General features: G+C 43.3%; 1 protein-coding gene across 1 annotated transcript; it reads left to right on the forward strand.

The window, feature by feature from the left end:
* The first annotated feature begins 8,485 nt into the window (after positions 1-8,485).
* LOC133440478 (uncharacterized) lies at positions 8,486-11,704 on the forward strand. Its single transcript, XM_061717732.1, has 5 exons — positions 8,486-8,611; positions 9,684-10,088; positions 10,165-10,461; positions 11,403-11,490; positions 11,568-11,704. The coding sequence occupies exons 1-5, from the start codon at positions 8,560-8,562 to the stop codon at positions 11,602-11,604; spliced, it is 879 nt and encodes a 292-aa protein (XP_061573716.1). The 5' UTR covers positions 8,486-8,559; the 3' UTR covers positions 11,605-11,704.
* Positions 11,705-14,730: the final 3,026 nt, after the last annotated feature.

The following is a 14,730-nucleotide window of genomic DNA, read 5'->3' on the forward strand; positions in this document are numbered from 1 at the left end:
GACAGATCTCTCAGCAGTGGGGGAGGGGTGACTGGGAGATGGTGCAGGCAGACAAGCAGGAGCCGTAACAGGACCCCCCCTCCGACCGGAGCCACCTGACGACCTGCCCGGCGGGTCGGGATGGGCCTGATAGAAGTCTCCTAGGAGCCCTGGATCCATGATGAGAGCCCGGGAAACCCAGCTGCGCTCCTCGGGTCCGTACCCCTCCCAGTCCACCAAGTACTGGTAGCCACGTCCCCGACGCCGCACCCGCAGCAGCCGCCGAACTGCCCATTGTGGATGCCCGTCGACCATCTGTGGTAGGGGAGGAGCAGGGAGAGGTGGTGACAGAGGAGACACAGAGCACGGTTTTACCTCGGACACGTGGAAGACTGGGTGAATCCACTGCATGGAGGAGGGTAGACGGAGGATGGAAACGGAGACGGACCTATGGAAATCAGCACCTATCGCTACGTAACGATAGGCGCTGATTCTGAACGGCTCGTAGAAACCACATGACACTGGGGGATTCAGTCGGGCGGGGTGTACAGACCTTGCAGAATTCCATGGGATTTCATCTTCCCTGTGTTGGCAGGCTCAGGGGAGACCACTTTATATATGTTAAAACAAGAAAAAACATGTTTTTCATAATAGGTCCCCTTTAAGTGTGTTTGTTTATTTTATTGTTTGTCGGCTGCTGCATCCACGTTGCTGGATCTTGATGACGTGTTCTTCCACAACAGAAAACAAACTTCCTCATTTCCCAGTTGAAGGACCAAAACATGTGAAGTTAGTTTTACATTGGTCTCTGTGTGGGAAACATCAGAAGAACTTGGTTTTCTGGTGGTGACAAGTTATTCTAGTGTCTTGGGTTTTACTTTCTACTCTATTTCTCTGATCCTCTCCTACTAACCCCTGCACACACACACACACACACACACACACACACACACACACACACACACACACTGACTTGTATCTTGGCCATAAAGCCTCAGTTCTTTTGCATCCGCTACCTCTCTTTGAGGGTCTTACGAAATGACGTTGTTGGGCAATTTCGTCAGAATTTATCCCAAGTGTTGTTTCATTGTCTTTTTGTGTAAATACATTGTTATTCCTTTGAATGAGAGAAGTTGTTTGTGTTTATTTTATACCTATTTGTCACATCATAGATGAAATCATAGCAGGTCCTAGAACTGAACCCTGCGGGACACCATAGCAGGTCCTAGAACTGAACCCTGCAGGACACCATAGCAGACCTTCGCCTATTCTGAAGAAACCTTGTGAACATGAACAAACTGGAATCTGTCAGATAGATATGATTTAAACAAACCTGAGCTGAACCAGTATGGACCTAATCCCTGATCTGAGGTCCAGTAGAACCAGTATGGACCTAATCCCTGATCTGAGGTCCAGTAGAACCAGTATGTGACTCTTTGTCAGCCTGGCTACAGCGCTGAACAGAAAACGTGGGTTACTTTTGTTATCCTCCTTCAACGATGAATAATAAGCTGTTCCAGCTTTTTTATATACTAACAGATCATCTTTCCTTCACGATAGGAGTCTACAGACTTACAAGAGACCCCTTCCTTTCCATTTTACCCACACTTTGTTTCAACATGCGGATATCTGAAATATACCAGGGAGTTAAGCTCCTCTGGTTGGAAACCCTCCTTTTCAAAGTAGAAATGCATCTACAGCTGAATGCAGCAGATCTACAGTTACTAACAAGGAAATCAACATCTGCAGAGGTAGGGCGGTGTAGGGCAACTTGCAGGGCGGTCCAACAGTGACTAAAAGAACTTCCTCAAATTCATTCCGGTTGAGACAACATCAGTGAGAAATAGGAAGAAGAGGTGAAATGTGGGAATTAAAGATCGTCGGCAGATATAAAGTCTCCTCCTCAGTTTGACGGTCAGAGTCTAAATCATCTCCGTTCAGGTGCCGTCACATATTCAAGAGGAAAATCAGCTCAGTGAAACAGAAGGATGGACATTTGGATCAAACTGATTCTCTGGACGGTTCTGGTGTTTTCAGCAGGTAGGACTGGATCTTCATCTTCTAACGGAGTTCATGAAACACTGACCAACAGATGGGTTTTCTATTTTATTCACAAAAATTCTGATCATCAGTAAAAATATCAAAAACAATATCTCTGTTACACAAAGTAAAAGATTAACTGGATAACAAGGTCTGGTATATTTTATATATAACACTACGATTGTTCCATATCTGACCTGTTGCATTGGAGTTTGGGGAAATACTTGCAAAAAATATACTCAGTCTATTTTCATTTTACAAAAAAAGCCATAAGAATAACTTATAGAAAACAATATAGTCATCCTTCAAATCCATGATTCCTTCAGTTAAAACTATTGAAATTTCTTGAATTACTGGACCACAGAATTCTGCAGTGGAAAGATCATAAGAACATTTTGCCAATCAATATACAGAAAAAGATTGAAAAAAGAGAAAATAAGTATAACTTAAAAGGAACAGAGATCTTTAAAAAAAACTAAATTCAGGACAAAATTAATGGAATGTTGTGTTTCTGTAAAAGGTATCAGTTTATGGAACAATCTGGATATAGAAGCCAAAGACAAATCAAACATTACATTGAAAAGAATAATAAAAGCCAGTTTGATGAAGAAATATCATGATCATTGTTGAGTTAGGTGGGTTTTCTTTTTTCTCTCTCTCTTTTTAGCACCATTGTCATATTTTTTTTCTTTGAATCAAAAAAGAATACGACTATCTGTGTTTGACGACAGTTATTTTTTGTTATTTATACTTTTGTTGTAGATTTGGTTTTGTTCTGTTTTTATTTCTTAAATTACGTTTATTAGAAGGTGTTTTTTTTTAATTGCGTAATTTGTAATTTTTAGTTTTCTTTATTATTACATTAATTGAAATTTGATTTCCTAGGAAAAAGGGACAGTTAAAATAAACTTAGTCTTCTTTCTGTTCCCTTTCATTAGACGAAAGACATGTGTTGTAAGGTATTGAACTGTTTCGTTTTTCTTTTAATGAATGAAATAAAGAAAGAAATGAAATGAAAATGAAAAATCACTGTGTTGTTTGCAGGTGCTCAAGAGGCTCAAGGTCCAAGTGTGATATACCCGTTTACAGAAACGTGTGCAGTACGAGGATCCACCGTCACCCTCCCCTGCAGCTTCACACCTAGAGAGTCTTTCAATGAAGCCGGAAGAGAAATTCAACTGCGGATCGTTAGAGTTATCTGGTGTCAGAACCATCTGGTCTGTCAGAGCCTTACCCCGTCTGTGTTTGACAGTAATTCACCAAACAACGACCCTCGTTACCGATACCTGGGAGACAAGAAGGGAAACTGCACTTTACAGATCAGAGACGTTCAGTGGGAAGACGATACAGGAGAAGGGGGGTCACAACGAGGCTCAACGTTTCGCTTCAGGATGGAAGCTGATGATGAAGCGGGACATTTCACTAACCAGACTGGAGTGACGGTTACAGTTGTTGGTAAGAACAACATCCTCAATCTGGTACAAATATTGATCATCAATATGATGAAAACTAATTAACTTTTGTATTTCAGGTTGGATTAAACTGAGAATAAAAGCCTCCAGTAACAAGTCCAGACGAGGTCAAACAGTCTCCCTGCAGTGCACCTCTTCATTCTGCACCTTCCAAGACCTGAATGTCACCTGGTTCAGAGATGGCCACGCCCTCCCAGAGTCTGGACACGCCCTCCAGCTCGGCCCTCTGAACGCAGGGGATTCTGGGAACTACACCTGCGCTCTGAGCACGGACGTGAACACACGGTCTGACCCGTTCAGCCTGCAGGTGGAGGACGGAGACGGAGATGGAGATGGAGACGGAGACGGAGATGGAGACGGAGACGGAGACGGAGATGGAGACGGAGACGGAGACGGAGATGGAGACGGAGGCGGTCCTGATGGTGGTTAGTCTGAACTTCTCCTTCTTCATTTGGTTTCCAGGAAGCTGCAGACGTCCCACTAACACCAAAACATCATCAGATCATTTGTGATCTGATGGCAGAATCAGACAGATGTGCGTCTCCACTTCATTTTCTTTACTTGTAAGGAGCCGCTGGAAACATCCAGGGGTTCGTTTCACAACGATGTTCAACAAACCCAGAGTTCAGAAACTCTGGGTTCTCGGTTTCAGGAAAGGAGTTCAGAGTTGGTTCAGTCGAGTCTGAGTTACTGCGACTTAAAAGGCCATTATCAGCGGAGCTCTGATACCGGGGATCGCCATGGCAACGGAGAGTAAAAGGAAGTGTTCTTCCTATTTCAGTTCGCTGGAACTGAACATATCGGTGCAATAAAAAACACGGCAGTGCAACACGGCTGCTGAAGAGAAAACAGCAGAGTGAGTGAAAGTAGACGAATTAAAATATTTAACAACTCTTTCGTATAAAGAGATAAAAGATAAATAAATGTAGACGTTCTCAGCAGAACCAGAACAGGATCAACTGGTTTCACTTTAAAAACTCAAAGATTAAACCATTCAGGGAAATATGAGCGAAGCAGAACCGCCTGGTCTCACCAGTAAACCCTAACGCGAGTAGCGCAACTTTAATTATTATTATTATTTTTTTTAATAAGTTTAGACAGAAAGAGCTTAAAGAGAGAGAATGGGAGACGGATCCATTCATCCTGCAGGTTGAGGACGGATTTGGAGATGGAGATGGTGCTGATGGTGGTTAGTCTGAACTTCTCTCGTGTCCTGTCCTCCCCTGAACCCTCCTGTGGGTCGTCTGCATCTAAATCAATACTGGGTTAACTGATCAATATCTGAGCTCCGCTACGTTCCATCAAACCTCAGGTGCTGAGTTTCATTGATTCATCGTCTATGAAGAGTCTCACAGGTGTGTGATCTCACTTGCAGGAAGTCACCTGGTGCTGATTGTCCTGATTGTCCGCCTGCTTGTGTTCGGGCTGATCACCTTGATCGTCGTCGCGGTTGCATCCGTCGTCATCTGGAGGTAACTTCACCGTCTGATACGAAGTCGTTAAAAACAAAGAACAAACGTCTCCAACCTCCCTCCTGTTGTGTTTACAGGACCTGCCGTTGTCATGGCAGCAGCAGAGAGAACTGAGGAACACCTGGAAGTACAGGTGAGTCACGTCACTGGACACCTGGAAAAGAACATCTGGACAAAGACAGAGACACCTGGACACCTGAACATCTGGACACAGACACTTGGACACACGACACCTGGGGCCTCATGAACAAAACATTTGTGGATTTCAACGTGAATCCGTGCGTGGAATTTTTGCGTACGCAAAAAAAAATTCAGATGTTCAAAACTGTGCATACGCCCAAATCCATGCAGGTTCCTTTGAACATCACAATCAATGTGGATTTGAGCGTATATGAGGGAGCACAACACTCCGCCCGGTCTCCCCCCTCATGTAGATATATTTGAATATGATAATGAGGATAATTATCCATTAAAACCGCTCATCTTAACAAGGAACTTGCAAAAACAACTAAAACAAATAAAAAAAACCCATTGGCTGTGAGCTGGAGATAGTCCTGTCAAAAGTTGAGGCCTGGAAAAAATTATTTATTTGTGGGCATTTCTTCCGATTTAAGCTGCTTTGCATTATGGAGATTGCTGTTCTTTGCTTTGTGTTGCGTTCCGTGAAGAGTTGTGGTTTTATTATGATCGTAAGAGTTTGTGAATGTTTATGGGCAGCGTTAGTGCATCATTACACTCTCCTTTTGATTGATTTAATTGTTTATTTCGAACACATAAGGAAAAAAATATAAAATTTTAAAACAAATTCAAAACATACAGAAAAAAAGCAACAACAACAAAAACGTAGAAGTAAAACTTATTTAACCCTGCCCCTTTGTTACCTCTATTATAAATTAAACATAAATAATAATAAATAGCTGCTAATTTACCTATTAAACTACAGATTTTCCCATTGGTTGTGCCTTTGCACCTAACCAGCTAACAAACACAATATTTCCTTGACATAACTCCTCAATCAAGTAACTTCCCAGAACTTCCTTTTTGTACCGTTTTTTAAATTGATTTATATTTGTACATTGCTTCAACCCATCACCCAACCCATTCCATAGATCCACTCCAGCAACTGAGATACACATGCTTTTCCTTTTAGAATGAAGACATTGTTTTTTTAAATTAAATTTTCCTCTTAAATTATATTTTCTTGTTTGTATTTTAAGAACCGACACCAGAACTTAAGTTGGTGGGACGAAAAAAGACTCCTCGTTCCGCTTTACTGTCACACATCTCATAGGCTATACTAACGGATTAAGCCAATGTACACGTGTATTGAGTCTTACACATTGTGGATGTCCGCGATCACCTCTCTCATAAGTAACAATGTGAACAATATAAACTTATATTTAAAACATAAAGCATCACAATCTGATTCCTCCGCTGCAGAAAGACAAGTTGTGCCAACGGGATTATCGAGGTGCAAATGTTATGACCCGGTAATGTTGAGAACAAAACGCAACCACACAGGAGGCAGAGAAGGGGTTAATGTCTTTAAGGCTTTATTTGCCAGAGAGCAAGAAAACTGAAGGGCAGCCACAAGGAGCGCTGGTATCCGAACTGGATATAAAATAAAAAAAAACTCCAACAGGAAACAACACGGCAGGTCCGGGTCACAAGAAGTTATGGGAAGATCAGGCGAAGAGTTGGCTGTTGAACCGGCTCTTCTAGGCAGTGGTGATGATGGGAGGATTGGCTGCAGCTGTGCCGTGCTGTCCTGTGAGCTCGTTAACGACGGGGACGTAGATTGGGCCCAGCTTGTGCAGAGGTGTTCCTGCTAGAGACAGATCTCTCAGCAGTGGGGGAGGGCTGACTGGGAGATGGTGCAGGCAGAGAAGCAGGAGCCGTAACAGAAACCCCCCTCCGACCGGAGCGCCTATCGTTAAGTAACGATAGGCGCTGATTCTGAACGGCCCGTAGAAACCACATGACACTGGGGGATTCAGTCGGGCGGGGTGTACAGACCTTGCAGAATTCCATGGGATTTCATCTTCCCTGTGTTGGCAGGCTGAGGGGAGACCACTTTATATATGTTAAAACAAGAAAAATCTATTGCTGCATCCACGTTGCTGGATCTTGATGACATGTTCTTCCACAACAGAAAAACAAACTTCCTCATTTCCCAGTTGAAGGACCAGAACATGTGAAGTTAGTTTCATGTTGGTCTCTGTGTGGGAAACATCAGAAGAACTTGGTTTTTCTGGTGGTGAGAAGTTATTCTAGTGTCTTGGGTTTTACTTTCTACTCTATTTCTCTCATTGTCTCCTTCTAACCCCTACACACACACACACACACACACACACACACACACACACACATAAAGCCTCAGTTCTTTTGCATCCGCTACCTCTCTTTGAGGGTCTTACGAAATGACGTTGTTGGGCAATTTCGTCAGAATTTATCCCGTGTTGTTTCATTGTCTTTTTGTGTAAATACATTGTTATTCCTTTGAATGAGAGAAGTTGTTTGTGTTTATTTTATACCTATTTGTCACATCATAGATGAAATCATAGCAGGTCCTAGAACTGAACCCTGCGGGACACCATAGCAGACCCTAGAACTGAACCCTGCAGGACACCATAGCAGACCTTCGCCTGTTCTGAAGAAACCTCATGAACATGAACAAACTGGAATCTGTCAGATAGATCTGATCTAAACCAACCTAGAACTGAACCAGTATGGAACTAATCCCTTACCTGAGGTCCAGTAGAACCAGTATGAGGTCCAGTAGAACCAGTATGAACCAGTATGTGACTCTTTTTCAGCCTGGCTACAGCGCTGAACAGAAAACGTGGGTTACTTTTATTATCCTCCATCAACGATAAATAATAAGCTGTTCTAGCTTTTTTATAAACTAACAGATTATCTTTCCTTCACGATAGGAGTCTACAGACTTACAAGAGACCCCTTCCTTTCCATTTTACCCACACTTTGTTTCAACATGCAGATATCTGAATTATACCAGGGAGTTAAGCTCCTCTGGTTGGAAACCCTCCTTTTCAAAGAAGAACTGCATCTACAGCTGAATGCAGCAGATCTACAGTTACTAACAAGGAAATCAACATCTGCAGAGGTCAAACAGAGGTCAAACAGAGGTCACTGGCCTCGACTACGTAACTATTTTCCACTATCGCAAGATGAGCAATGGCCTCATTAAATTTAGCAATAGCTTCATCGGACAAACATCTGATAAAATAATACCTCCTATTTTACACATTAACGTTAACAATGTTGAATTCAAACAGAGAAAGAGAAATCCAGAGAAATCCAACTGTAGTTTTGTTGTGAAAATCGGATAAAATCAGCCGTTGCTCGGCAACCTGCAGGACCGTCCAAGAGTGACAAGCTGAAAAGAACTTCCTCAAGTTAATTCTGGTCATTAGAGAGTCATTAGTGAGAAAGAGGAAGAAGAGGTGAAATGCAGAAATTAAAGATCGTCGGCAGATATAAAGTCTCCTCCTCAGTTCGACGGTCAGAGTCTAAATCATCTCCGTTCAGGTGCCGTCACATATTCAAGAGGAAAATCAGCTCAGTGAAACAGAAGGATGGACATTTGGATCAAACTGACTCTCTGGACGGTTCTGGTGTTTTCAGCAGGTAGGACTGGATCTTCATCTTCTAACGGAGTTCATGAAACACTGATCAACAGATGGGTTTTCTATTTTATTCACAAAAATTCTGATCATCAGTAAAAATATCAAAAACAATAGCAATAACAACAATATCTTTGTTGCACAAAGTAAAAGATTCACTGGATAACAAGGTCTTGTATATTTTATAAAACCCTATGATTGTTCCATATCTGACCTGTTGCATTGGAGTTTGGGGAAATGCTTGTAAAAAATATACTCATTCTGTTTTCATTTTACAAAAAAAAAGCCATAAGAATAATTAGTAGAAAACAATATAGTCATCCTTCAAATCCATTAATCCTTCAGTTAAAACTGTTGAAATTTCTTGAATTAGTGGAAACAGAATTCTGCAAATGATGTGGAAATTAGATCATAATAACATGTTGCCAATCAATATACAGAAAAAGATTGAAAAAAGAGAAAATAAGTATAACTTAAAAGGAACAGAGATTTAGAAAAAAAAAATTCAGGACAAAGTTAATGGAACTTTGTGTTTCTGTAAAAGGTTTCAGTTTATGGAACAATCTGGATACAGAAGCCAAAGAATGCAAATCAAACATTACATTTAAATGAATAATAAAAGCCAGTTTGATGAAGAAATATCATAATAATTGTTAAGTTTGTTGGGTTTTCTTTTTTTTTCTATCTCTCTTTTTAGCACCATTGTCATATTTTTTTTCTTTGAATCAAAAAAGAATACGACTATCTGTGTTTGACGACAGTTAATTTTTGTTATTTATACTTTTGTTGTAGTTTTGGTTTTGTTCTGTTTTTATTTCTTAAATTACGTTTATTAGAAAGTGTTTTTTTTTTAATTGCGTAATTTGTAATTTTTAATTTTCTTTATTATTACATTAATTGAAATTTGATTTCCTAGGAAAAAGGGACAGTTAAAATAAACTTAGTCTTCTTTCTGTTCTCTTTCATTAGACGAAAGACATTTGTTGTAATTATATTGAACTGTTTCGTTTTTCTTTTAATGAATGAAATAAAGAAAGAAACGAAATGAAAATGAAAAATCACTGTGTTGTTTGCAGATGCTCAAGATCCAAGTGTGATTTACCCGTTTACAAGAACATGTGCATTACGAGGATCCACCGTCACCCTCCCCTGCAGCTTCACACCTAGAGAGTCTTTCAGGAAGGACAGAAGAGAAATTCAACTGCAGATCGTTAGAGTCCGCTGGTGTCAGAACCATCTGATCTGTCAACGCACCAACCCGTCTGTGTTTGACAGTAATTCAACAAACAACGACCCTCGTTATCAATACCTGGGAGACAAGAAGGGAAACTGCACTTTACAGATCAGAGACGTTCAGAGGAAAGACGGTACAGGATACGATGGGTCGACACGAGACGGCTCAACGTTTCGCTTCAGGATGGAAGCTGATCATCATGTAGGAGATTTCACTAACACGACTGGAGTGACGGTTACAGTTGTTGGTAAGAACTTGATCCTCAATCTGGTACAAATATTGATCATCAATATGATGAAAACTAATTAACTTTTGTATTTCAGGTCAGATTAAACCGAGAATAAAAGCCTCCAGTAACGAGTCCAGACGAGGTCAAACAGTCTCCCTGCAGTGCACCTCTGTCTGCACCTTCCAAGACCTGAATGTCACCTGGTTCAGAGATGGCCACGCCCTCCCAGAGTCTGGACACGCCCTCCAGCTCGGCCCTCTGACCGCAGGGGATTCTGGGAACTACACCTGCGTTCTGAGCACGGACACGAACACACGGTCTGACCCGTTCAGCCTGCAGGTGGAGGATGGAGATGGAGATGGAGACGGAGACGGAGACGGTGCTGATGGTGGTTAGTCTGAACTTCTCCTTCTTCATTTGGTTTCCAGGAAGCTGCAGATGTCCCACTAACACCAAAACATCATCAGATCATTTGTGATCTGATGGCAGAATCAGACAGATGTGCGTCTCCACTTCATTTTCTTTACTTGTAAGGTCACGGGGAGCCGCTGGAAACATCCAGGGGTTCGTTTCACAACGATGTTCAACAAACTCAGAGTTCAGAAACTCTGGGTTCTCGTTTTCAGAGTTCAGAGTTGGTTCAGTCGAGTCTGAGTTACTGCAATTTAAAAGGCCATCATCAGCGGAGCTCTGATCACCATGGCAACGGAGAGTAAAAGGAAGTGGTCTTCCTATTTCAGTTCGCTGGAACTGAACATATCGGTGCAATAAAAAACACGGCAGTGCAACACGGCTGCTGATGGAGAAAACAGCAGAGTGAGAGAAAGTAAACGAATTAAAGTATATAACTCTTTCGTATAAAGAGATAAAAGATAAATAAATGTAGACGTTCTCAGCAGAACCAGAACAGGATCAACTGGTTTCACTTTAAAAACTCAAAGATTAAACCATTCAGGGAAATATGAGCGAAGCAGAACCGCCTGGTCTCACCAGTAAACCCTAACGCGAGTAGCGCAACTTTAATTATTATTATTATTTTTTTTAATAAGTTTAGACAGAAAGAGCTTAAAGAGAGAGAATGGGAGACGGATCCATTCATCCTGCAGGTTGAGGATGGATTTGGAGATGGAGATGGTGCTGATGGTGGTTAGTCTGAACTTCTCTCGTGTCCTGTCCTCCCCTGAACCCTCCTGTGGGTCGTCTGCATCTAAATCAATACTGGGTTAACTGATCGATATCTGAGCTCCGCTACGTTCCATCAAACCTCAGGTGCTGAGTTTCATTGATTCATCGTCTATGAAGATTCTCACAGGTGTGTGATGTCCCCTGCAGGAAGTCACCTGGTGCTGATTGTCCGCCTGCTTGTGTTCGGTCTGATCACCTTGATCGTCGTCGTGGTTGCATCCGTCGTCATCTGGAGGTAACTTCACCGTCTGATACGAAGTCATTAAAAACAAAGAACAAACGTCTCCAACCTCCCTCCTGTTGTGTTTACAGGACCTGCCGTTGTCATGGCAACAGCAGACAGAACTGAGGAACACCTGGAAGTACAGGTGAGTCGCGTCACGTGACACCTGGAAAAGAACACCTGGACACCTGGACAAAGACAGAGACATCTGGACACCTGGACAACTGGACACAGACACCTGAACACCTGGACATGCAACACCTGGAAAAAGACAGAGACACCTGGACACCTGGGAATAGACACCTGAACACGCAACATCTGGACACCTGGACACCTGGACACGCAACATCTGGACACCTGGACACCTGAACACGCAACACCTGGACATCTGGACACAGACACCTGGACACACGACACCTGGGGCTTCATGAACAAAACGTGCATGGATTTCTACGTGAATCCGTGCGTGGAATTCACATGTTTAAAACTGTGCGTACGCCCAAATCCATGCAGGTTCCTTTGAACATCACAATCAATGTGGATTTGAGCGTATATGCAGGAGCACAACACTCCGCCCTGTCTCCTCCCTCATGTAGATATATTTGAATATGATAATGAGGATAATTATCCATTAAAACCGTTCATCTTAACAAGGAACTTGCAAAAACAAAAAGCAAAAACATCGGCTGTGAGCTCTCAAAAGTTGAGGCCTGGAAAAAATAATTTATTTAGGGGCATTTCTTCCAATTTAAGCTGCTTTGCATTATGGGGATTTCTGTTCTTTGCTGTGTTGCGTTCCGTGAAGAGTTGTGGTTTTATTATGATCGTAAGGGTTTGTGAATGTTTATGGGAAGCGTTAGTGCATCATTACACTCTCCTTTTTTTGTTTTTATTTTAAGAACCCACACCAGAACTTAAGTTAGTGGGACGAAAAAAGGCTCCTCGTTCCGCTTTACTGTCACGCATCTCATAGGCTATACTAACGGATTAAGCCAATGTACACGTGTATTGAGTCTTACACATTGTGGATGTCCGCGGTCACCTTTCTCATAAGTAACAATGTGAACAATATAAACTTATATTTAAAACATAAAGCATCACAATCTGATTCCTCCGCTGCAGAAAGACAAGTTGTGCCAACGGGATTATCGAGGTGCAAATGTTATGACCCGGTAATGTTGAGAACCAAACGCAACCACACAGGAGGCAGAGAAGGTGTTAATGTCTTTAAGGCTTTATTTGCCAAAGAGTGAGAAAACTGAAGGGCAGCCACAAGGAGCGCTGGTATCCGAACTGGATAAAAAAAAAAAAAACTCCAACAGGAAACAGCACGGAAGGTCCGGGTCACAAGAAGTTATGGGAAGATCTGGCAAAGAGTTGGCTGTTGAACCGGCTCTTCTAGGCAGTGGTGATGATGGGAGGATTGGCTGCAGCTGTGCCGTGCTGTCCTGTGAGCTTGTTAATGACGGGGACGTAGATTGGGTCCAGCTTGTGCAGAGGTGTTCCTGCTAGAGACAGATCTCTCAGGAGTGGGGGAGGGCTGACTGGGAGATGGTGCAGGCAGAGAAGGAGGAGCTGTAACAGAAACCCCCCTCCGACAGGAGCCACCTGACGACCTGCCCAGCGCGTCCGGATGGGCCTGATAGAAGTCTCCTAGGAGCCCTGGATCCATGATGAGAGCCCGGGAGACCCAGCTGCGCTCCTCGGGTCCGTACCCCTCCCAGTCGACCAAGTACTGGTAGCCACGTCCCCGACGCCACACCCGCAGCAGCCGCCGAACTGCCCATTGTGGATGCCCGTCAACCATCTGTGGTGGGGGGGGAGCAGGGAGAGGTGGTGACAGAGGAGACACAGGGCACGGTTTTACCTCGGACACGTGGAAGACCGGGTGAATCCACTGCATGGAGGAGGGTAGACGGAGGCGTACGGCAGCTGGGTTGGTGATGTCCACAATAGGGTAGGGACCCAGGAACCGAGGTGCCAGCTTCTTGGACTCCACCTGCAGCGGGAGGTCAGCGGATGAAAGCCAAACCTGCTGGCCCACCTTGTAGTTAGAGTACGCTGGCGGTTGGCTCCCTTGCAGGCACGGGTGTTGGCTCTCTTCAGAGCAATCAGAACCGTCCTCCATTACCGGCGACATCGGCGGAAGTGAGCCTGGACGGAAGGGACTGTGACCTCAGACTCCTGGAGAGGAAACAGTAGAGGCTGGTAGCCCAGGGTTCCCTCGAAGGGAGAGAGGCTGGTGGAAGCATTCACCTGGGCATTCAGAGAGTTCTCCACCCATGGCAGATTCCTACTCCAGAAGGAGCGTAACCATCTAGCTGTTCACCAAGGAGCGTAACCATCCAGCTGTTCACCAAGAAGGGTAACCATCCAGCTGTTCATAAGGAGCGTAACCATCCAGCTGTTCATCTGCGGAATGTAACCTTCCAGCTGTTCACCAAGGAACGCTGACCTGCCAGACCAAACCACCCTTCTCTTTAACTACAGAGATCCTCATAAGAGGCTGTTTTCTGAACACATTTTACAAGTTTAGTTTTACATTGTGAGCCGAACCGTTGATCCCGTCACAACTGGGTTTATTAGCTTAAGTGTATTTGTTTATTTTATCGTTTGTCTACTGCTGCATCCACGTTGCTGGATCTTGATGACGTGTTCTTCCACAACAGAAAACGAACTTCCTCATTTCCCAGTTGAAGGACCAAAACATGTGAAGTTAGTTTTACATTGGTCTCTGTGTGGGAAACATCAGAAGAACTTGGTTTTTCTGGTGGTGAGAAGTTATTCTAGTGTCTTTGGTTTTACCTTCTACTCTATTTCTCTCATCCTCTCCTACTAACCCCTACACACACACACACACACGCACACACACACACACACACACACACACACACACACACACACACACACACACACACACACACACACACACACACACACACACACACACACACTTGTATCTTGGCCATAAAGCCTCTGAGCTCTTTTGCATCCGCTACCTCTCTTTGAGGTCTTACGACATGACATTGTTGGCCAATTTCCTTTTGGTCCACGTTACGTGGCGTCCTGACACACACACACACACACACACACACACACACACACACACACACACACACACACACACACACACACACACACACACACACACACGCACACACACACACAAGTTTGTGTTTAATGTTTAGTTAGTTGTTGTTTATGTGTAGTTTAGGCATCATAAGTGTTGTTTCATTATCTATTAACACTTGT

This window comes from Cololabis saira, chromosome 3 (assembly GCF_033807715.1).
Source record: "Cololabis saira isolate AMF1-May2022 chromosome 3, fColSai1.1, whole genome shotgun sequence".
NCBI classification, from domain to species: domain Eukaryota; kingdom Metazoa; phylum Chordata; class Actinopteri; order Beloniformes; family Belonidae; genus Cololabis; species Cololabis saira.